The sequence below is a fragment of the Phyllopteryx taeniolatus genome, chromosome 4, assembly GCF_024500385.1.
Source record: "Phyllopteryx taeniolatus isolate TA_2022b chromosome 4, UOR_Ptae_1.2, whole genome shotgun sequence".
Classification (NCBI taxonomy): Eukaryota; Metazoa; Chordata; class Actinopteri; order Syngnathiformes; family Syngnathidae; genus Phyllopteryx; species Phyllopteryx taeniolatus.
The window spans coordinates 11,178,143-11,202,965 of record NC_084505.1 but is presented as its reverse complement, the minus strand read 5'-3'; the positions used below and the strand labels follow the sequence as shown (position 1 = coordinate 11,202,965).

General features: G+C 40.5%; 2 protein-coding genes and 1 long non-coding RNA gene across 3 annotated transcripts in view; 2 read left to right on the top strand and 1 right to left on the bottom strand.

Moving 5' to 3' along the window:
• Positions 1 to 1,719: 1,719 nt before the first annotated feature.
• On the top strand, positions 1,720 to 7,015 carry dusp5 (dual specificity phosphatase 5). Its single transcript, XM_061769419.1, has 4 exons — positions 1,720 to 2,207; positions 2,917 to 3,050; positions 4,258 to 4,477; positions 6,280 to 7,015. Exons 1-4 carry the CDS (start codon positions 1,844 to 1,846, stop codon positions 6,684 to 6,686), a joined length of 1,125 nt encoding a protein of 374 aa, XP_061625403.1. The 5' UTR covers positions 1,720 to 1,843; the 3' UTR covers positions 6,687 to 7,015.
• LOC133476270 (uncharacterized) lies at positions 5,105 to 9,397 on the bottom strand. Its single transcript, XR_009788009.1, has 2 exons — positions 8,785 to 9,397; positions 5,105 to 5,152 (listed from the first exon to the last, which is right to left on the bottom strand). It is a non-coding gene; the product is annotated as an uncharacterized LOC133476270 (long non-coding RNA).
• smc3 (structural maintenance of chromosomes 3) overlaps positions 8,661 to 24,823 on the top strand; it is a 41,099-nt gene continuing 24,936 nt past the window's right edge. The window contains exons 1-14 of the mRNA XM_061769418.1: positions 8,661 to 8,874; positions 9,271 to 9,346; positions 9,709 to 9,747; positions 9,834 to 9,901; positions 9,991 to 10,062; positions 14,411 to 14,490; positions 14,581 to 14,659; positions 15,901 to 16,018; positions 17,979 to 18,154; positions 18,343 to 18,423; positions 18,883 to 19,047; positions 22,999 to 23,120; positions 23,377 to 23,590; positions 23,765 to 23,868. Coding sequence (XP_061625402.1) covers positions 8,860 to 8,874; positions 9,271 to 9,346; positions 9,709 to 9,747; positions 9,834 to 9,901; positions 9,991 to 10,062; positions 14,411 to 14,490; positions 14,581 to 14,659; positions 15,901 to 16,018; positions 17,979 to 18,154; positions 18,343 to 18,423; positions 18,883 to 19,047; positions 22,999 to 23,120; positions 23,377 to 23,590; positions 23,765 to 23,868 — 1,409 coding nt within the window. The 5' untranslated portion in view covers positions 8,661 to 8,859. The remainder of the gene's footprint in view (positions 8,875 to 9,270; positions 9,347 to 9,708; positions 9,748 to 9,833; positions 9,902 to 9,990; positions 10,063 to 14,410; positions 14,491 to 14,580; positions 14,660 to 15,900; positions 16,019 to 17,978; positions 18,155 to 18,342; positions 18,424 to 18,882; positions 19,048 to 22,998; positions 23,121 to 23,376; positions 23,591 to 23,764; positions 23,869 to 24,823) is intronic.

The following is a 24,823-nucleotide window of genomic DNA, read 5'->3' as shown; positions in this document are numbered from 1 at the left end:
AAACTGTCCATTTGTTTTGGAGTCGTGCATTTTTGGGTCTTCTCCTCTGTTCCGTTCATGACACTTGGGTCCCGTCTGGATCAACTGGTGACAGCAGTTTTGGTATTTTAGCAAAAAATATTACGTTGACATACATGATTTGCTTTCGCGGGCCACATAAAATGATGTGGCGGGCCGGATCTGGCCTCCAGGCCTAGAGTGTGACACCTGTACTCTACACGGTACAATTAAAACACCCTTTGGACCACGTTTTCATTTTCTCCCCGGTTTAGCACTTTGGCTATGTCCTGAGGAAAGGTGGATTTAAAAAAAAAAAAAAAAAAAAAAGAGTTTTTGTGCTGTGCTAAAGTAGTTTGAGTTGTTGCTATAAAAGGTAGTTTTAAAATACATTTTTTCATGCACCAATTCAGGTCAGAGCTTGAAGAAACATGTTTTTCATATATTCATGATACACTTCTTGAGCCCAGTATGCATAAAGGTCTCCACTGCGTTTTAGTGACAGGGAATAAGGATAGTATTTGTTTTTAGTGTTTGTTAAAGATATCTTTCTTTCCAAAATAATTGAAAAGCATTTTGGAACGAGTGATGTCTCCTCTCTTGCAGCCAGAATCTCGCCTACTTTTAATCACGGTCAGACTGTCACAATGATGTGTCAAATGTCAGACTGCCTCACTCTTTCAGTATTAACCTGACAATACAAGACACAATTGTTTTCCTAACACTCAACATATACTGAAATGAAGCAAAAACTGTGATATGAACTGAACTGTGGATTGTTTTTTAACTGTTCCACCCCTAATTTTTTATTTTATTTTATTAAGTTTATGGACAGTGTGCACATACATTAATCAATATCAATGGACGTGAAAAGATGCTTGCACCAGATTTAGAAGACCGCTAATTTCCATCTGTAGTCTTGTCTAGTCCAGCCAACTAGTCTGTAGGGATGTGCACACATTAAAACTTATAATCAACATATGAGTAGGATCTATTTTATTGAAATGTTTTGTTTTTGTTACTAGAAAAATATTGATTCTGAAGTGCTGCGATTGGCTGGTGAACAGTTCAGGGTGTGCCCGGCCTCTCGATCTGAAGTCAGCTGGGATAGGCTCAACCTCGAACACACCAAGTACTATAGGAAATGGAGGGATGGATGGATGAATGATTCTTAAGTTCTCCAGATAATGTAAGTGGCGCAGTTGCGTGCTGTTATACGCTGTTTTCATATAGTATTGACTGTGACGCAATAATGGTGGTATTAAGAGGTGAATTTATTCCATACTGAAGGCCCAGGGACTTGACTCTTTTACTATGTCTAAAATGTCTTGCACGTGTATTTTGAGTATACTACTGCAAATTACAGATCGTGCTAGGGTGACACCAACAGCTGGAAACAAATTCCATGTGTGTTCCTGCATGCTTTGCATTGAAATATGATTCCCATTTAAATTGTGAACGGTTTGTGCTTAATTGTTTGTCTTTCAACGTTGTCTATTTTGTTGAGTTTATATCACGGCCACGTTTCTCGAAAGTTCACAATGAAAGCTGGAAATAAAAGGACGTGAGGATGAGTAAGAGTTAATCAAGCGCTGTGTGACGTCACGCAGAGGGCGGGATTACGCAGCAGCCGTCATCCTTGTGGGCGGGTCTGTGGCTTCGACCACGCCTCGCCGCTGTCCATATATGGTTCGCGGCGTCACGCACATCAAAGTCCCATTCACTAGAAAAAGACTCGGCCGGAATCCCCTTAGAGGCAATGTAGGCACTGAGGCGCGCTGGGCTCATCGTTCGCCCGCAGCCACTCTTCATTCAGGAATCCACACGCATTCTTTGGGCAATAAAAATGAAAGTGTCCAGCATCGACTGCCGCCACTTGCGGAGGATCATCAGGAAGGAGCGCGGGAGCTGCCTTATCGTGGACTGTCGACCTTACTTGTCATTTACGAACTCCAACATCAGAGGCTCCGTCAACGTCAATCTCAACTCCGTGGTGGTCCGGAGGTCGCGGGGAGGACCGGTGCCTCTGCAGTTCGTCATCCCGGACGAGAGAGCCCTCGCCCGGCTTCGTGAGGGGAGCATATCGGCGGTGGTGGCTCTGGACGACCGGACGTCCCACTGGCAGAAGCTGAAGAAGGAAAGCGTAGCACAAATAGTCATAAACACCCTGACGCATGTGGCCAACGGGACCAACATCTGCTTCTTAAAAGGTAACGAAAAACGTTTTTAAAAAGGTGAAAAAAAGAAAAGCAAAAATGGTTTACTTTCTTTGGCACATATTAAGCGACTGACTAGGAAAACACTCATAAGCAGGGCGATGACTTATTAATGCCAATATCTTGACCGCCAATAAGTCATCGACACGTAACTGTTTTCCTTTGAAAATGAAAATGATTTTACTGTGGAAAAAAAGTACAATTTATTATTATTTTTCTTAAACGAAATTTATTTTAATGTGTCTTTTGTGGCCTATTCAAACAATTATTACACATTCCGTTCTCCACCAAGAAACTCTTCTATGTACGTTCGTGTTGTAAGCAGACTGCATTAAATGTGCGTCACGGGAGCCGATGAGTCAGTACTGACAAATATGAACAAATTGTGAAACCGACTTTCGGTAGCAAAAAAAACAAATGGAGGGTAATTGGTGAAAAAAAGCTAGAATGTAATCTAAATAATTGGCTGTGTTTGTGATCATGTGTTAAAACACCCCAATTTCCGTCTGTCGCCTTTACATCCTGTGGAAGTGAAAAGGATTAGCGGACTCCAGTAATTAATGAGGCTCTTATAATCAGGTTATAATCCGGCGCTAAATCGGTTTCATAAACTGTGGTTTCACAAGGCGTGTATTCGTGTGGTGTTTATTCTAAACTCAATACATGTCTTCATGCCCCCTCCGACAATCGCCCCTTCTCACAGGAGGATATGAGAACTTCCACTCCCAATACCCAGAACTTTGCACTGAAGGTGAAAGCATCGAGCAGAGCGGAACTGAAAGCGAGAAAAGAGCCAGCAGTGAGAAGCTTGCTCACCACAAACCACTTTATGATCAGGTAAGGGCAGCCCATCATCATCATCCAGCCAAAACCCACATCCATGTTTTTCTAGGATGACATAAAACACGCACGAGTGGTTTGTATTTAGCATAGTCGCTGTACACAAACATAGACTACTGTGATATTGTGTGACCCCATGGGGCCGAGATAGGGAGCAGGCCAGATGGAGAAAAACACCCTTTGGTCCATGACCTTTTCTCAAAATACTTACATCTCAACTATCAATCTATTGTGTGATACCAAAAGACAAGCAGTTGAACTGATGATTTGAAAATACAAATTTTAATTGTATTCTGTCATTTGCTGGCAACAATTCCAGGGTGTAACCCGTCTCTTGCCGAAAGTCAACTGTGATACATGCTACAGCTCACCGGCAACAAACGCTATACAAAATTAAGGGATGGATCTAGTAATACTTTTTAAAATAGCAGTTGAATGATTTTTAAATCCATCCATGCATCCCACAGCCAATTCAAACTCAATGAGAAAAAAAAAAAGGAAAGGATAAATGCCCCCCTGCCCAGCATAGAATTTATTGGCATTTTCAGCAATACAATCAAAGGCCAGGTGACCCTATGTTTTTCACAATTTTTTATGGTGTTAACATCATCATGCATCTAATTACTATGGCATACCGCCTCGCTATGCAAAAATGCGCAGTTGCATCTGTTGCTAAAACAGGCTTGTGACATCATGGCATTGCCTACTGATGTCCCCTTTTCACCAAACGATACAGTTCTTTCATTAATTCATATGCTGTCTCGCTGCTATGATATCACACGTACCACCATTCCCACTTGACACCCCATGCTGGAAAGCCTGATCAGGATTCCCTGTACTGACGTTGACCAAACTTCATTGTACCAGTTAAATCATCCAGTGAGGTTACTTTGATATCGCCCATATCCTACTGACAAATTTACATAGCGATGCCAGTGTTATATACTTACGTCTTTACTCGTTTCCTTCTTTGATGTTCTGACTCAGTGACGGCATCATGTTATTGGAAGTGCAATATCTACCTCCACATAGTAGTGGAATCATTTAGATGCCAGAGAAGGATAATGGTTTGCTCCAGGTTGACAAGTTCTTAATTAGATGCATGCGGTCATCAATTAAGAGCCAACATCACACCTTGTTGTATATTAGACCCCCTTATCTTGACTCCTATCTGGTGTTCCCTCCGCCCATCTCTCACTTTCAGGGTAAACCTGTGGAGATCCTGCCTTTCCTCTACCTCGGTAGTGCCTACCATGCCTCCAGGCAGGACTATCTCACCGACCTTCACATCACTGCCTTGCTCAACGTGTCACGCAGGGACATGCACTCGGCCAAGGGCCACTACAACTACAAGTGGATCCCAGTGGAGGACAGCCACGTGGCAGACATCAGCTCCCACTTCCAAGAGGCAATAGAATTTATCGGTGAGTTAAACCTTTTAGCTGGGTGTGCGGTGTTAAATAGGTTTTCTAAGGGCTTTCACCTGGAGGTTTATTTCTGAATCATCATTCCACGTTTATTTTTTGTCTCTTCTCCCTGCTTAAAATAGTGCGCTTGCAGACTATTTGGCAAGGGAAATATACGTACCTTCCCCAGGATAGAGCTTTACCCAAAATAACAACTTGTGTCTGTACATTTATAGTTTTAGATTGCGTGCAGGAAGTCTTGGAAATATTCCGTTTGAATTAGGCGACATAGACAAAGACTCCTATCCATAGGTGTTTATTTTTAAAAGGAGTTCGTCTGCCTCTAATAAACCCTCACTGTGCTTGCCAGTGCTGCCGTTCACAAATAGAGGACTATAAGAAACCCAGTGCTAATCAGTTTAACGTGATCGCCTGACCTCGAGCCTACGCCAACGCATCCAACCGGTCCCTTCCAATCAGGATTTGCTGAGGAGTTGACTCCTGTGTCTTAGCTTGAAAAAGCCCTTCTCATGTTGTCATCGCCTACTAGGCCTAATCTCCAGTGGGTGAGGCCGTGTAGTCAGTGTGACAAGTGGCTGAGCAGTAATGCGTAGGCAAAGGAGGTTGAAAAGAGGGGCGACACACCTCAACAGTGGTCAGTTGCTCACAGGTGGGCCTGAGGGCAGCAGCAGCCTGTGGAGAATAGAGTGTGTGGGAGAGCAATGATAGATTATAAAAGCAGCAGCAAACGATGCACACAATGAGTTGGTGGTTATTTATAGACAGGCATAAGCAAGGACAAAGCTCAGCCAGGAGCGACTGGACTGACCAGTACTGTTTGGGGGCTATTGTTGCTATTGTGTATTGTTTGAGGATGCAGCCTACATTGAGTCCTCATTACATAAGACAACTAATTGTACCAGGAACAGGTTTAGCCTACATTGAGCCAAGAGCTCTAAAATTCATCTACTAAGCTGCCGAGTTATTTCAATTAAGTGGGGATGATTGACAGTTTAGGGCACGGGTGGGTAACCTTGTTTTTATTTGGGGCTATTTCTGGCCATACTGAATGTATGGAACAATAGATGCTTATTATTAAATGTTATGAGCATCTTAGGGTTAGTTGTTGTACGGTAGACTGTATCAAATGTTCTTTGGGCTGTAGGTCCCCCACCCGTAGTTTAGGGGTTAAAAATAAATATCATTGACCTTATGACTGAAAATAGTAGGCAAAGCCCACCACGACACCATGGTCATTAAAACATCCATCAAGGCAAGGGGCTCACTGGGGCTGATTGAAATGACCTTTTAGGAAAGGAATTCTGTTAAATTGCATGCACGTGCCTAAAAAGAGAACATGTTCTCGGAATGAACACGAACAGTCATGTCAGTCGGAGTGCATGCTTCGCTGTGTCACAAAAGGCAGCACCCATTGCCCCACAATGGTTCAGGAGGACTTAAGTTCCATGCAGCTGTGTTACAGAACCACCACAAGTGTGTACGAATTACACGGATTTAAGATCATAAAAATATACAAAGCCTGTGGCCCCTGCAAAGTTTCTCTGTGGGTGGTGCTTATGTAGCTGTGGTATATGATTAGTGAGTGGGAGTAAATGGCAGGTTATTTCTTCAAAGTTCATTCAAATGTGATTTATTATTTTCTATATGCTGTCACAGTATTCATAGTAGCTGTCCATTTAAATTTCCCATTGTGATTGTACTGTTAAAGTTTTTCTTTTTAAATATTATGTAACCATTTTGAAGAAAATTGCACATCCATGTCCAATGATTGACTTGTTGGCCTTTTGTCCCGTGTCCAGATCACATAAAGCAATCTGGGGGAAAGGTCCTCGTGCACTGTGAAGCGGGCATCTCTCGTTCCCCCACCATCTGCATGGCCTACATCATGAGAACCCAGCAGCTGAGACTGGATGCAGCATTCGATATCATCAAGCAGCGCCGGGCCGTTATCTCACCCAACTTTAGTTTCATGGGTCAGCTGCTGCAGTTTGAGTCAGAAGTCCTTTCGACGGCGCCCACTCATGCCGCCACACCTGAACCCGCCACTCCCTGTGCCCCAGAGTCTGCTTCTTTTTTTGCCAATGACATCAGCACCTCCTTCAACACCAAAAACTTTGAGCCATCTGTATTCACCCTCCCTACCTCTTGCCTGAAGTCCCCAGTCCATCATCAGTTCAAGCTGAGCCCAATAACTGCACTGCCTTAAAAAAAAAAGAAAGAAATGTGACTGCTTTTAGTCTTACTTGAAAATGAATCAAATGTAAAAGCTCCCTGTGTGCCTGGTGTTGAAACCAGCAGACCAGACTAGAGAAAAGAAAGTCTAAATTGGTAGTAATACACATTTCATGGGATGACGCTGATGCTGCAGGCAGTGACAACAGCACAGTGATAAACCTGCAATATACATGCCTTAGGTTGATATTGTGATTTCTGTGTTTATTCACAAAGTCAGTCAGGCGTTTAAATTTATTTAAAATTGTAATCTTTTTTTCCAGTAATGTTGATGTTGATGTGTTTAATAAAAGTTGAAAAAGAGTTGTCTTAATGCAATCACTGAATAAATATCAGAGGTGGCAAAAGTACTCACACACTGTACTTTAGTAGAAATACAGCTAAAATACACCGGTAAACGTAGAATGACTGATTCAACTCCTTAAGGTAAAAGTAAAGAAAAACAATAGACTCTGAAATGTACTTATAAGTACAATGGTATACAAATGACTGTCAATTCTATATAAGATTTTGATAACCAAGCTGCACAAAAATCAGTTCCACTCTTTTATTAACTTCCATAATGCTAATGAGTACAAAAAAAAAAGAATCACTGGACACACTACTAAAACAAGTTGATGCAACTGCACAAAATAAGCTTATGATAACAAATAGGGGGAAAAAAAAGAAAAAAAACCACTAATGTGCATACAGTATGTGTTGATTCAAATTAGACAGAATTTTTGAGCGGCAGAAGGTGGTGGTTTTTATGCTGGCACAAGACAAAGTCAACGTATTTACCACAAATCATTTTTGGAGCATCTAACCATTCTATTAAATTTTTTTCTATCTGTTGCGTCATCATCGTTAATGCTCCCTGGGTCATGTTCTTCCATGTCACTGCCGTGGCTCTTTTTTCTGTCTGGCTATACTTAACCTCTCTCTATTTACATCGTGTTATCATTCACTGGGGTTGACAAAAGTAATCCACCAATTTTGACAAAGTAAGAAGAAAGTACAGATATATTAAATGATTCATGTTATTATCAATTATTTTTTTAGATATGAATTTTAAGGACTTTATCTAGTTCAGGAAATAGGAGAATGTTCTCAAATTCACACTTTTTAGTTGATGATCAACATTAATATTCAAAATATATATAACATGGATGTAGAGTGCCCCAAACTGGTTTGCCTTGGACCCCCAAATGACTAACTATTCCCCTGAATACAAGCAATACATAATCAATCAATAATACATACTCAAGGATGCATTTAAAAAATCCACTCAGGTACAGCAACAAAGTATTTGTTACTTCCCACTACTGATAAATATGCAGCTAACGGCATAATACTCATGTCTCCTATCATGTGGCTAAATCCACAAGGCACAGGATAACATCTTTGTACATAAAAAGGCAACAGTGACACCTGCAGTGGCTCAGAGTTGGCCAATCAGGTTTAGATGAAGAGTGCTTTATTATTATTATTATTATTTTTTTTTACAATCGATAATAATACAATCTGCAGTCTTTGTCAACGAACTTGACACGAACACGTGATTCAGTGAGTTTGTTCCAAAAAACATCCCACAAGTAATTAGTTACCTATCGATAAGAAAGCGTATTCGTAGTAACCAGCAGACCAGACTACAGTCTGCTGTACTGTATATAAAATAAAATTTCGCTTTAACATTCGCGCATCTACGTCGCTATGTTTCTCTCATTCCTTCCTTTGGCGCCCAGATAGTCTGTACCAAAGTTGCAAATAGGGACGCATCGACACCACGAAACAGTTAAGATGATTATTTATTGGCACGAACACAATAATAAAACATTCAGCTTGTTTCTTCAGAATTTAAAACTTAGAATTGTTGCTAGATTTGATCCAATACGGATTATTGTTCCGCGTTACCATGTGGATGTTTATTTCGTAGTCACTGTGTTTTTACATTGTGGTATGAGCCAATTCGTCCCGCCCCCGCCGCCATTTTCCGTGTTTTCCTCCACTGCGGAATGGCTCACCGGTTTTAAATGCGAAAAAAAACAAACAAACCCGATAAAATATTCGAACAAGTGTGGGCTTTTACTTACCCGCTATCTCCATTTACCTGGAGCTGATCGGTTAGCTCCTGATTCAGACAAGGAGACGCCCGAAATAGACTTCAGATGTACATCAAACAGGTAAGCTAAGGACACCAGTGTGTCCCTGTTGCTTCCTTACTGGGCCGAGTGGGCTAGCAGCACTGTTACTTGCTTGAATGAAGGCAGATCATAAGTCGCAGTTTTAGTGCAAAGCCTTGTTTCGTTTAAGATAACGGAGTTCAGACAGTCCGCATTGAGCATGTTGTGAATGGCCGTCACGTTAAGGTTAACGAGAGCGCCATAGAAAATGCTGCTTTGAATTGCCCGCCCCCTTTTGAAGCTGTTTGGCTAAAGTTAGCTGAAGCGTCAAGCCATAACTATTATAGTCTACTCACTCGAGTAAATAGTTATTGTCCGGCGCATTTACACGGTAAACGCAATGCATTTGAAAGTTTGGTGCCCTCTTATAAAGATACATTGACGGTTCTTGTGCAGGTTATCATCCAGGGGTTCCGAAGTTACAGGGACCAGACTGTGGTAGACCCGTTTAGTCCCAAGCACAATGTCATCGGTGGGTACTGGGTCACTTGAACCACCTCCTCCTGCTTTATGCTGTATGTTTTGTTATTTGGATGAAGACACCCACATTCGTTTACTAGAACAGTCTTTCCCAACATTAGACAAATCTTGAATAATCTCAAATACTCATGAATGTATTACTCAGTTTGAAATCTGTATCTATTTGTTTGAACATTATATACTGCTATATCATTGTTCTGCCTGTCGCTATACGTCACTGGCATAGATAGATGAACAGTTATGTGATTTGTAGGAAATGGATAATAATGTTCAGACCAATTAAGTTAAATTAAGCACACCTGATGATTTCTCATGACACATTGATTTTATTAAATTGTTTCCTCTCTTTCACAGTTGGGCGAAATGGATCAGGAAAAAGTAACTTTTTCTATGGTAAGTGGGCCGGTTAGAATAGCAGCATACATCCATGATTTTGTTAAAAACGAGGTAAGGGTGATTGTTTATTTCCTCCTCCCCAGCCATTCAGTTTGTGCTCAGTGATGAGTTTAGCCACCTCCGACCTGAGCAGCGCCTGGCCTTGCTCCATGTAAGTACCTTCAAGGGTAGCATCAGTTGCAAGTAAGACTTATTTTTTGTCATCATGCAAACATAAATTTTCCCCTTCTGTTTTTGTAGGAGGGAACTGGTCCTCGTGTTATTTCTGCATTTGTGGAGATTATATTTGACAATTCTGACAACCGGCTGCCGGTAAGACTGACACCGATATTTTATTTATCACAAAGTTGAACACGCTTGGTAATTTTTACTAGACTTTATACCAATCTGATAAGATCAATTGATAATTTGGTCGTAACGTCTAAGTTTGCAAATCCGGGAATTAAGACATTATTGCTGACACAATCTTGTTTGCACCGAAGACATTGCGCGCTGCTGTCTTGTACTGTATGTTTGAATCCAAAAGCTAGTTTATTTTTTTAGAACTTTCGCGTTTTGTGACTATGTAGCTCAGGGCCTCGGGCCTTCCCGTGGCTGCGGCTAGTGTGGCTATACAGCGGTGCTTATAAAATGCATTTTGAAATTCAACCTGATGCTCTAACTCGACTCTGAGAGTGCGCATTCCAATAGTGCTCTGAGTTTCCGAACGGTGTGAGGTCTAGCAGCATTTAAATGTAGCATTTAAATTTAAATAGATTGTGGTGGTGTTCAGAGCCAAAAAGGTGAGAATAGTGTCCATGTCACATGAATGAAGAAATGAAAGTTTATGTAGTGACCTTTAGGTAGGAGCTGAGCTCATTCGTGTATGATTATCATCAGGTAGATAATGTAATCACTCCTCTACCGCTGTTGGATGTGAATTATGAAACGTTAGTCTATGTGCATTATGTAAGACTTATTTAATAACTTGAGCTTTTATTTAGGAGAGTAATAATGTTTAGATCTGTGCTTTCCAACCTATGTTGAGCCAAGGCAGCCGTTTTACATTACAAGAACCACACGGTAAACCACCAAACAGAAATGTCATTAAGTGTCAAAGTTGTTTAATTGAATTAAATGTGGCCAAGTACAAGGATAACCTGGATGAAAACCTTCTCCAGAGTGCTCATGACCTCAGACTGGGCCGAAGGTTCACCTTCCAACAAGACCATGACTCTTAAGCACACAGCTAAAATAACGGAGTGGCTTCAGAACAACTCCGTGACTGTTGCGTGAATGGCCCAGCCAGAGCCCTGACTTAAACCCAATTACGCATCTCTGGAAAGACCTGAAAATGGCTGTTCACCAATGTTCACCATCCAACCTGACAGAACTGGAGAGGATCTGCAAGGAGGAATGGCAGATGATCCCCAAATCCATCCATCCATCCATTTTCTACCGCTTATCCGAGGTCGGGTCGCGGGGGCAGTAGCTATAGCAGGGACGCCCAGACTTCCCTCTCCCCAGCCACTTCATTCAGCTCTTCCGGGGGGGATCCTGAGGCGTTCCCAGGCCAGCCGAAAGACGTAGTCTCTCCAGCGTGTCCTGGGTCGTCCCTGGAGTCTCCTCCTGGTGGGACGTGCCCGGAACACCTCACCAGTGAGGCGTCCGGGAGGCATCCAAATCAAATCCCCCAGCCACCTCATCTGGCTCCTCTCGATGTGGAGGAGCAGCGGCTCTACTCTGAGATCCTCCCGCATGACCAAGGTTCTCACCCTATCTCTAAGGGAGAGTCCGGACTCCCTGCGGAGGAAACTCATTTCGGCCGCTTGTATCAAGGATCTTGTTCTTTCGGTCACGACCCACAGCTCGTTACCATATGTGAGTGTAGGAACATAGATTGACGGGTAAATTGAAAGCTTTGCCTTTCGGCTTAGCTCCTTCTTTACCACAATGGACCGATACAAAGTCAGCATCACTGCAGACGCTGCACCGATCCGCCTGTCGATCTCCCGTTCCATTCTTCCCTCACTTGTGAACAAGACCCCAAGATACTTGAACTCCTCCACTTGGGGCAGGATCTCATCCCCGACCTGGAGAGGGCACGCCACCCTTTTCCGACTGAGCACCATGGTCTCAGATTTGGAGGTGCTGATTCTCATCCCAGCCGCTTCACACTCGGCTGCAAACTGCTCCAGTGAGAGTTGAAGATCACGGCTTGATGAAGCCAACTGAACCCCAAATCCAGGTGTGAAAAACTAAATACTGGACAAAGGGTCTGAATACTTATGGCTGTGTGATATTTCATTTTTTCTTTTTTAATAAATCTTCAAAAACTTGAACAATTCTGTTTTGTCTGTCAATATTGGGTGTTGTGTGTACATTAATGAGGTAAAACATGAACTTAAATTATTTTAGCAAATGGCTGCAGTATAAAAAAAAAAAGAGTGAAATATTTAAGGGGTCTGCATACTTTCAGTACCCACTGTATCTATCCGGCTAAGAAATAGTTTTTTTTTATTGAAATACTTTAATTTATTATAAAATATTCGGTAAGTGTTCGTTTAACTTTAATCCCTCCCTACCCCAAAACCCCTGGCCAGCCACCGGATACCCACTACCACAAATAGATTCCGGTCTTGTGGGAAAACTGTTCATTGTCTGGCTTATTAACAAGACTCTTCTCTGTGATGTGTCAAATTTACAAGACATTCTCTCTCTCTCTCTCTCTCTCTCGCTCTCTCTATCTATCTCTCCCCCCCTCCATCTATCTCTATGCAGTACCGTATTTTCCGTACCATAAGGCGCACCGTATTGTAAGGCGCAGTCTCAATTACGGGGTCTATATCTGTACTTAAGCCACACATAAGGCGCACCGTATTATATTCAAATAACATGAAACAGATTATACTTACCAGAAGATGTATTTTTTTTTCAAGTTGTGGGCATAGTTTCATGGCCCATTGCACACTACTATATACTGGTAGAACTAGTTGAATTCTGCGGAAAGGCCACTGCATGGCATAAGGGTGCTTGGTGTTTATATAGTGGCTGTAGCATATATTGGTTTTGGATAAGAGTGTAATTAATTTTGGAAAAGATACGCCAGAAGCGAACGCCTGCGTTTACTTCCGGTGTCGTTTGACGTACGTTTTAACGTTACAATAAAACAATCTTTGTCTCCAAAAGGGGCACCACGTCTCTTTTTATATGTGTAAACCTTAGGAAAAGGGATGAAAAACCTCGATCAATCTCAGTAATTTAGAAGGTTGCTACTCTTCATTTGAATACCATGCCTTTTTCTTTAGTAGCCTGCTGATCCTCTGTCTCACAATTTAGACCACCCCAACATTCCACCTTTTTTATCAGTGTGTTTTCAGAATTACTATCAGTCATCCACACCACCTATTATAGGGTTTTAATAACTGGTGATTTTAATGTCCACATCGATAACACATTGTATAAATTGTCCAAAGATGATTATTTTTTCAACCTTTTAAGCTGGATGGATTTTAACCAGCACGGAGGTGGTTTAAAAAATAAATAAATTAATTAATTAAAAAAAAAACGCCGCTGCCTGGGAGCTCCGTGACCAGACGTGCATGAGTCATTTTTATGCTGAGACAAGCTTTATCGCGATTGGCCGGTTAAGTCCATATGTGTACCTTCGTCCAAATGTATACCTTCTACTGTTTATACCGCGCGCACTGATGTCACATCACTTTTTTTTTTTTTTTTTTAATAATAAAACATCTGAAAATAAGTTATTTGTAAATCTGGAGTACAAAAGTAAAAAATATGGCAGTTGTGTATAAACACTGAAAAGGTAAATTGCATGTAAATTTCTTTCTTAAAAATTGCAATTTAAAAAAAGTGACAATTGTGTTCATATGGAGAACAAAAGTTAAAACATGATAGCTCTTTATTGAAAAAGTTAAATGCATGTATACTTAAACAATATTTCTTTACTTATTAGAGTTACTATTATTATTTGCAGGGTATTTAAGTATTACCTAATTCATTAGCATGTTTGTGAGAGAAGCCAGTACCGGTATTTTCTTTGTCAAACCCCATTCATTTATTGCGTCTGTCAACAAGTTCACTATATTGCTCCTCCCCGTGTGGCTTCTGTGGAGGGGTCTCTAGTCTGCAGAACATTTGACACAAATTTGCACTCGTTAGAAATTAAATGAGAAGTGATGGTTAGGTAGGGATCAGTCGCTCTTTCTGCCGACTTCAATGATTCCAAAACGGCTGTCTTAACTCCGTGTACGGTTATGGGATTGCGACTTCTGGTGTGTTTTCGTGTTGGAATTGTGTATTGTGGTAGGAGTGTCTTTTGCCCATTTCTGTGTTCTGAATTTACAGGGGAATCCAAAATGACCCCAAACGTCACATTTTAAAGTAGAAATTGCTTGCTTTACACTGCTGCTGCTGCAGCCGATTGTTTGCTTGAGTAGCCATTGTTTTTGGCTTCTCTCCATACAACGCTAACCACACACACAGCGCCTCACAGTAGCCAGGAGGTGAATCGAATTGCGCTAAGAAGAATTGCAATGCATTGCTGAATCGATATTTTTACCCACCCGTACAAGATACGGGTACAAAATTTTATTGCAGTAGTCTGACAAATTTGTCTTGTAGTCTGGTCCAGCATAAGTGTGATTGTGTGTCCCTCCAGATTGACAAAGAGGAAGTCTCCCTTCGTCGTGTGATCGGTGCAAAGAAGGACCAGTATTTCTTGGACAAGAAAATGGTGACGTAAGTGTTTCTGTCCTTGTAATCACAGGAAATATTGGCCCCACTGAATTCATGTGATCACATGTTTGGTGGTGTTTGTAATTGGTGCAGTAAGAATGATGTCATGAACCTTCTGGAAAGTGCTGGCTTCTCCCGCTGTAACCCTTACTACATTGTCAAGCAGGGCAAGGTAAGAAAGAAATGAAAAGGTTCCGAAATAATGAGACTTTTTGCAAAGCATTTATTGCTATACAAAATTATTATTTTTTGAAATTTATTTATAGGAGTTTATCAAAACGCTGTTTTGGGCAATCATTTGAATAAGTTCCACTAAGTACTAAATTAGCGGCACGGTGGTCGACTGGTTAGAGCGTCTGCCTCACAGTTCTGAGGACCGGGGTTCAATCCTCGGCCCCGCCTGTGTGGAGTTTACATGGTTTCGCCGTACCTGCGTGGGTTTTCTCCCACATTCCAAAAACATGCATGGTAGGTTGCTTGAAGACTCTAGATTGCCCATAGGTGTGAATGTGAATGCGAATGGTTATTTGTTTATATGTGCCCTGCGATTGGCTGGCAACCAGTTCAGGGTGTACCCCGCCTCCTGCCCGATGACAGGTAGGATAGGCTCCAGCACTCCCGCGACCCTTGTAAGGATAAGTGGCTCGGAAAATGGATGGATGGAAGTACTAAATTACTGTCTTATTTTATGCTTTTTCTACGCTACATTTTAAACTCCTTACTCCATATATAGAGGAATATTTTGACCTTTTGAACAAGTAATGTTACGTATAGAGAGAATTTATGCCTTGTGGGAAAGCAAAAATCCTTTTGTAGCAACCCTGCATATCGTTGATTAGTCTGTGTTTTCCGATTGTTCGGGGAGCCCTGAAGGTAACAGGATGCGTGTAAGGGAAGCTAGGAAGATGGACGTTGAGGAAAAGCACAATTGGCTAAAGCGCTCATAGTGATTCAGTGATTTCCATAACAAAATATGGACGTTCCCTAACATTTGACAGCTCTGCACCAATCAGAGATAGCGTTTCTGTTCCTCTCTGCCTGCCACGCATATTTTTCTGTTATCAATCCACGGTCTTTTCTTAGAGTTACGATAACTAAAAAGTTTAATCTTTGTTTTGAGAGCTGCTGACTGCTAAGAAAAAGGTTTTACTTACTGACAACTTTAAAAATATGCATTACATATTGTAGCGATGGGAATTGAGGAATCCATCCCCAAAGACCTAATTTTATGTCACATTTGGCGATGTGATACATTTCGTCCCTCGATGCTCTGAACTCAACCTTATTCAACGCATCATAAATGATTTCCGCTATCATGTTGAAGTCACATTAATAAGTCACAATAGTGCGATATATATATATATATATAATTTATTGGTATGGAAATCTTAAATATTTTAACGTTTTATGCAGATCAACCAAATGGCCACAGCACCTGATTCTCAGCGTCTGAAGCTGCTGAGAGAGGTGGCAGGAACAAGAGTGTATGATGAACGCAAAGAGGAGAGTATTTCGCTCATGAAGGAAACAGGTTGGTTCTAAGCTATTCTTTTATTTTATTATTATTTTTTCCCAATATAGGCAGCATGTAGCGCTAGTGGTTAGCATGTCTGCCTCACAGTTTGGAAACGCATCTCCGGTTTCTTCCTGTGTGGAGTTTAGATGTTCTCGATGTGCTTGTGTGGGTTCTCTATGGGCAGCCGGCCACTCTGGCCTCCTCTCACATTCTAAAAATGTGCATTATAAGTTAATTGAAGATGCTAAATTATCCATAGGTGTGATTATGAGTATGAATTGTTGATTATCTAAAGGTGCCCTGCAGTTGACTGGCCACCAGTGTTTAGCCCACCTCTTGCCCAGAGTCAGCAGGGATCAGCTCCAGCTAACCAGCGACAGTAATAAGTGCAAGCACTGGGGAGAAAAAAAACCAACAACTGTTAAACAACGTTCATATATATTTTACTGGAATACTTTCATGTTGCCTTGACTTATTAAATATACGCAAATAACTGCTTATATTGGTATGTGCAATGGTCAAAACAAAACGTTAGACTTGCAACGAGAATGTGTGTTTGTTTCCCACCAGTGAGCTCGAATTGAAAAGCAGCAAAACAATTCCTGATTTACTTTAAACAAGGCATCAAGCAGGATATTATGCACCGTCATGAGTAACGAAGCGTAATTCCATCACATTGAGATCACAATGCTTCTTTTGCACAGCTCTAAACATGTAAATATGATGTAAAGTCAACCCTACTTTTATCTACACTTACTACAGGTACATCTAAAAAACATTATAATAGTGTGAAAACCTTAATTTAGTTAGTTAGTTCAATACAAAAATAAAAATTTATTGAGATGCTCTGCAGACACTCAGAGAGAATTATTTCATGATTTTTCATAGATCATTTTACACTTTACATCAGTCCATCTTGGATGAGCTCGGGCCCAGAGAAGCCGGCGGTGTTTCTGGGTGTTGATGATAAATGGCTTTTGCTTTGCATAGTAGAGTTTCAAGTTGCACTTACGGATGTAGCGCCAAACTGTATTTACTGACATTGGTTTTCTGTTCTGTGTTACTGAGCCCATGTGGTGATATCCTTTACACATTGATGTTGGTTTTTGATGCAGTGCCGCCTGAGGGATCGAAGGTCACGGGCATTCAATGTTGGTTTTCGGCCTTGCCGCTTACATGCAGTGATTTCTCCAGATTCTCTGGACCATTTGATGATATTATGGACCGTATATGATGAAATCCCTAAATTCCTTGCAATTTTACGTTGAGGAACATTGTCCTTAAACTGTTTGACTATTTTCTCACGCACTTGTTCCCAAAGAGGTGAACCTCGCCCCATCTTTGCTTGTGAATGACTGAGCAAATCAGGGAAGCTCCTTTTATACCCAATCATGGCACCCACCTGTTCCCAATTAGCCTGTTCACCTGCGGGATGTTCCAAACAGGTGTTTGATGAGCATTCCTCAACTTTCTCAGTCTTTTTTGCCCCCTTTCCCAGAATTTTTGGAACGTGTGGCAGTCATAAAATTCTAAGTTAATGATTATTTGCTAAAAACAATCAAGTTTATCGTTTTGAACATTAAATATCTTGTCTTTGTAGTCTATTCAATTAAATATAGGTTGAACATGATTCACAAATCATTGTATTCTGTTTTTATTTATGTTTAACACAACGTCCCAACTTCATTGGAATTGGGGTTGTACCTGTATGTACCTGTACAGTTTAATGATGTCATGCCAGGGCAGCGCCCTTATATGTTCTCAGATCTATATTTGCCGATTTTGCAAAACTAGCCTGTCACCACCAGCTGCAGAACATAACCGGTGAATTACAGCATGCTAATATTTCAATAGGTTCACTTCTGTTTGACATGTTCTATTAGGCTGTATATTGCATATTGAACAATATAATTCCGTTACTGTGTAATTATAAAAAAAAAAGTAGTATGATAATAATGACGCATTTGTTCATCAGAGGGAAAGAGGGAGAAGATCAATGAGCTGTTGAAGTACATCGAGGAGCGTCTGCATACTCTGGAGGATGAGAAAGAGGAGCTGGCTCAGTACCAGAAGTGGGACAAAATGAGAAGAGCACTTGAGTACACTATCTACAACCAGGAGCTCAATGAAACCCGCGCCAAATTGGACGAGGTAATACGCCCAAAGTTTACTGAATGTGTTCTTTTAAAGATGTTATGTCAAAGCACTTTTCATTGTTGTGCAACTCATTGTGTAAGTAATTCTAGGGGTAGTCGTAATTAGTTGAAATTGTAATATAAGAAAGTGGCATTTACATTATACATTTTGCTTCATTTATTTTGTGTGTGTATTTTTTTCAGCTGTCCTCCAAGAGAGAAACGTGTGGTGACAAATCCCGACAGTTACGTGATGCTCAGCAAGATGCCAGAGACAAAGTTGAGGTAAAAATAACTACCTAAAACCTTGTAAAATATTAGAACAAAATTGAAACGGGAAATAAAAAGTAGACGGGCTGTTTTTGAGAAAAGCTGCATTTGGTGTTATGGTGCCATCTGTACTACTACTGTGGTTGGTACTAAAACAGAAAAGTAGATTGGTTATTTTGATATCGGTAACTTTTAACACCACGTTAGACTTTAGGCAATGTGGCTGAAGCTGCTAATACTCACACTCCTGCAATCGGCTGGTGATGCACTGACAACAAAGGCTTTATTGTGCTCGCACAATGTTTTAAGTAGTTGTTGACATTACACAAAAACAGGTACTGGTAAATCTAATAATAAACACACAGAGAAGATGGACGAAGCTAAAATGTTCTGACATTTTGCATGCCAGCTATATATAAAGTACAGAAGATGCACTCCTGAATGAATCGAATCACCTTTTTCTTTCTCATGTAGGAGACAGAGCGAGTTGTGCGGGAATTGAAATCCAAGATCTCTGCCATGAAGGAGGAGAGGGAGCAATTGTCGGCTGAGCGCCAGGAACAGATTAAACAGAGGACCAAACTAGAGCTGAAGGCCAAGGACCTGCAGGATGAGCTGGCAGGCAACAGTGAACAGAGGGTATGGAAGCCTCCCATCTGCGTCACTGCTTACAAACAACACTTTTCCTTCCTTTGCATCACTGCATGTATCCCCCCTACAATCACTGCTACCACGTGCACAATTTTTATTTTGAAGTAACTCACAGAGGCTAACGTGGAAAATGGTGCAAAGGTGTAATTACGTCTTCGTTTTAACCCTGTACACACAGTGGGTACGGAAAGTTTTCAGACCCCCTTAAATTTTTCACTTTTTTATATTGCAGCCATTTGCTAAAATCATTTAAGTTCATTTTTTTCAACATTAATGTACACACAGCACCCCATATTGACAGAAAAAAATATTTATTAATGTAATACAACCCGTAGAGTGGGAACGGAAAGTATTCAGACCCCCTTCAATTTTTCATTTTCTCATTAATGTACACACAGGACCCCATATTGACAGAAAAAAACTGAATTGTTGACATTTTTGCAGATTTATTAAAAAGGAAAAACTGAAATATCACACAGGCATAAGCATTCAGACCCTTTGCTCAGTATTTAGTAGAAGTACCCTTTTGAGCTAATACAGCCATGAGTCTTTTTGGGAATGATGCAACGTTTTTCACACCTGGATTTGGGCATCCTCTGCCATTCCTCCTTGCAGATCCTCTCCATTTCTGTCAGGTTGGATGGTGAATGTTGGTGGGCAGCCATTTTCAGGTCTTTCCAGAGATGTTCAATTGGGTTTAAGTCAGGGCTCTGTCTGGGCCATTCAAAAACAGTCGCGGAGTTGTTCTGAAACTACTCCTTCTGTATTTTAGCTGGGTGCTTCGAGTCATTGTCTTTTTTTGAAGGTGAACCTTCGGCCCTGTCAGAGCTTCTGAGCACTCTGGAGAAGGTTTTCGTCCAGGATATCCCTGTACCCCGCATTCATCTTTTCTTCAATTGCAACCAGTCTCCCTGTCCCTGGAGCTGAAAAACACACCCATAGCATGCTGCTGCCACCACCATGCTTCACTGTTGGGAGTGTATTGGACAGGTGATGAGCAGTGCCTGGTTTTCTCCACACATGCCACTTAGAATTAAGGCCAACAATTTCTATCTTAGTCTCATCAGACCAGAGAATCTTATTTTTCACCATCTTGGAATCCTTCGGGTGTTTTCTTTTTAGAAAACTCCATGTAGGCTTTCTTGTTTCTTGCACTGATGAGAGGCTTCCGTCGAGCTACTCTGCCATAAAGCCCTGACGGGTGGGGGACTGCAGTGATGGTTGACTTTCTTGAACATTCGCCCATGTCGCGACTGAATCTCTGGAGCTCAGCCACAGTGATCTTTGGGTTCTTCTTTACCTTTCTCACCAAGGCTCTTCTCCCCCAATTGCTCAGTCGAACAGCTGAAGCTGTACATCAAGGAAGAATGGGAAAGAATTCCACCGACAAAACTTCACCAATTAGTGTCCTCAGTTCCCAAACGTTTATTGAATGTTGTTAAAAGAAAAGGTGATGTAACACAGTAGTAAACATGACCCTGTCCCAGCTTTTTTGGAACGTGTTGCAGCCATAAAATTATAAGTTAATTATTATTATATTACAATTATTTGCTAAAAACAATAAAGTTTATGAGTTTGAACATTACCTTGTCTTTGTAGTGTTATTCATTTAAATATAGGTCGAACATGATTTGCAAATCATTGTATTCTGTTTTTATTTATGTTTAACACAATGTCCCAACTTCATTGGAATTGGGGTTGTACATTGCAGGGAAAAAAATTAACTTACTGATTTTAACAAATGGCTGCAATATAAAAAAGAGTGGAAAATTTAAGGTGGTCTGAAAACTTTCCGTACCCACTGTAAATAATGAACTATTGTGTTTCATTACTTTATAACTAACCCTGTGATTCAAGAGAAGGAAGCAGCAGCATGCATAAATCCCCCTGCACATCTTTACTGGCATTGGTTTGTGTGTGCAGAGCTGGTATGACTCAATGTCCGTATGGCCACATATTTTTGGGCACGTGTGTGTATGAAGATCATTATAAATAACAGCTTTATTGGCTCAGTCTTTGTGATGGCCATGATGTGTCCCAGGCAGAATGCTGGTTGGTGATGGCTCAGTATCAGCCAAATGTTACTGGAGCAAAATGAAAAGTAATGCCTTCTGGCTGCTGGCAGTGTGGCTGTCGTGTTGGCCAACTGGACAAGTGTGTTTGTGACTGTGGTTTACTTAGGATTGTCTTTTTATAATAAGGGTATTTTATTGTCTGCAACTTTTTGCATGCATAGCAACCTATTCTTTCAATATGCTCATGAAGGGGCCATATTCTCCTGTTCATGTGCAAGTCTACATGCCTGGCTTGTGCACTTTACACCCACGTACATTCTCCTGTCCAGACTTTAGACACTCCCACTGCGGGTAACCTGGCACGAGTCATTGAAGTCTGAGACTAGCTATAATCATGCAGCACGGACCTGAGACTTGTGAATGTCATAGAACTTCAATTTGGAAAATATAGCACACTTTAAATATGAAAATACCTTCCTTATCGGATTTGTCGTCACCAGTGAGACGGGCACAGTCTGTCTAACATGCTAAACTTTGAAAGAGCGCATGTGATTTTAATATTCTGTATGTAATAGAGGTGTCAATCTTAATCGATTAATCAATCATCAAATTAATCGACAACTATTTTGATAATTGCGCAATCATTTAGAACCATTGCTTAACTTAAAGTTGTCCAAATCCTCTTGTATCAGCCTCTCAACAATAAATATTCTCAGATTCCTGTCGTCCTTCATGAAAGCAGACTGATTATCTTTTGTGTTTAATCAAAATAAGACTTTTGTAAACGTCTGCTTTTGCTTTGGAAAACAATGATCAACATTTTCTCCTATATTCTGAAATATTACGGACCAAGCTAGTAACTGAACAATTATCAATTTATGGAAAAAATAATAGTCAGTTTATCTATTACAAAAATAACCGTTATCTGCCGCTGTAGTATGAATAACCTGCAATTGACATGTAGTTGAACCTGAGGCAGCCTCAGATGTAAATATCAAACGAGTAGCCCTTCTCATTAATCATTACCCAAGAAGTCGCTCTCTGTTTAAAAAAACGTTGGTGAAAACATCACTCCTTCTCGTGGGATATTGCTTAATTGTTGTTTATTTGGAATTGTTTAGTAATTCAAGAATTCCAAATAAACAACAATAATTGGTTGATAAAGAGTAATCGGAAAAAAATATTTTGCAATAACTTTAATGCAATTTTTTTTAGCCCATTATTCAATTGATCGATGGAATGAATAATCTGTGGAGAATAATCGATTAAAAAATATTCGATAGTGACAGCCCTGGTATACCATAAATCTAATTATTAATGTTGTTATTATTATTATTGATAATAGCTTAACTTTATGTAGCGACTTTCATGGAACCCAAGGTCGTTTTACACAAGGTAGACGGACAAGAACACAGAACAAAGGACACTAGACATCAAACACTGAGTGATGCAGGTGTTTTTTGAATTTTTGTTTGAAAGTGTCCAGAGAGGGCGTATTGGATGTCCGCGCACTATAGCAGACAAAATCTACAAAGAAGCCTGTTGGCATGGTGCAGCTATATTTGCAGTGACAGCACATTGTTGCAGTCTTTCGGCTTGTGAGTTGCTTGCTCTTTAAGTGCCATATCCCTAATACGAACAGAGTGGTATCTTTAAGCATAGTGTATCACTGTGTTCACAACACCCAATCAGGCTGCTCTTTGTTGGGTGTGCTTACCGTGTTTGGTGTGTGTGTGTATATATGTGTATATATATATATATATATATATATATATATATATATATATATACATACATACTGTTGGTTAAGCCTAGTTTGCTGTGACCTAGGAAATCAGCCTAGCACAGCAGAAATGTTTTTTTAATAACTCTTTAAACGTGAAGAAGCAATCATGGGTAATAAAAACCTGCTCTATTCTTGTAGAAACGTCTGCTAAAAGAGCGTCAAAAGTTGCTGGAGAAAATTGAGGAGAAGCAAAAGGAGCTGCAGGAGACAGAGCCCAAATTCAATATGGTGAAAGAAAAGGAGGAGCGAGGTATCTCCAGGTAGGGATGACTCACGCACCACTAAGTTTCCTGAGGAACTGGAGAACAGACCTAATTTCATGAGTCAGTCATTTAATTCTGAATGTATTTTTACAGTGGCAGCAAAATGACATTTGGTGGGTAGATATGTTGTTATAGCTATACTCTCAACAAAAATATATACGTATAACGAAAATGGTAGAAATTATCTCTGAATACTTATCGACATGTATCGGAATAGATACCTGATGATGGAAAAATGTTCATCTAAATTTAGACTTGCCCAGGCCACACAGGAGAGGACGGACTTGTACGCCAAGCAGGGTCGCGGAAGTCAGTTCACCTCCAAAGAGGAGAGGGACAAATGGATCAAGAAGGAGCTGAAATCTCTGGACCAAGCCATCAATGATAAAAAGAGGCAAATCGCCGCCATCAATAAAGATTTGGAGGACACAGAGACCAACAAAGAGAAGAACCTGGAGCAGTATAATGTAATAATTAATTTTAATACATGCATGCGTGTATAAGAATGGAAACAGTACCTTTGTTGCTATGTAGCAAATATTACCTGCGGGTTGGGGACGAATGTAAAAATGGTCCACATAAAAAAATAAATTAATAACCACAGACATTTTTTTTTTAATACTTTTCATTTTTGTCTCTAGAAACTGGACCAAGATTTAAATGAGGTGAAGACCCGTGTTGAGGAGTTGGACAAAAAGTACTATGAAGTGAAAAACAGGAAGGATGAGCTGCAGAGTGAAAGAAAGTAAGATTCATTTTGGATGCATATCAGTTTAAAGTTAAAGCACATTTGTTACTCAAGGCAAAACATTATGAAAAAGTCAATTTAAAAACATAAAATGACAAAAGTGACCTTTTTCTTATGAGGTAAATGCATGTGTGTTTTGAGAATTTGATTCAACCAGGAAATGTCTGTTTCGCTGTAATGCATTTGATTTGAATGCGTCAAAGCCATCATAATGACTGCTTTAATTAAAGACACTCCAATATGAAAACAGGATGGCTGGAAACGAAATAAAAATGAAAAGGATGCATGCATTTTAAATGTCCAAATCATAAAGCATTTGCTTTACAAGGGCATTGATCTTTCTTATGGTTGAATGTTGTTATTTTAAGAGAGACATTTCCAAGTACTTGTTTCATTATTGGACAAGAAAACTTGATTATAAGAAGACTTTACACCAATCTGATCGGCCTGATCGGTATCAGCCGATATTTAGCATTTTATGCTGATCAGCTGATCGGCTTTGTCATAATTCGCCGATCCGCAAAAGACATTTACTCCGCGTCGCCATTGTGTACAGTATAGTTGAATCCAAACGCCAGTTTATTTTTAGGCTTGTCGCATGTCTTTTGACGTAGTAGTGTAAATATCTGGCCACCAATAAAGTTATTTAAAAAAAATAATAATAATATGTCGGCGGTTTGGGACAGCCAACACGTAATGGCTGGATCAGACAAATATGCAAGTTTCTGTGTACATATAAGGTTTGTAGCCCTTTTATGTACACAAAGAGATAAGGAGACTTGGTGGTGGAACCTCACAGTACAGGAAATCATACAAGGAAAAAGGTTAGCTAAGAAGAAGTGGGACACTGAGAGGACCGAGGAGAGGCGAAAGGAATACATTGAGATGCGACATAGGGCAAAGGTTGAGGTGGCAAAGGCCAAACGAGGCATATGATGACATGTATGACAGG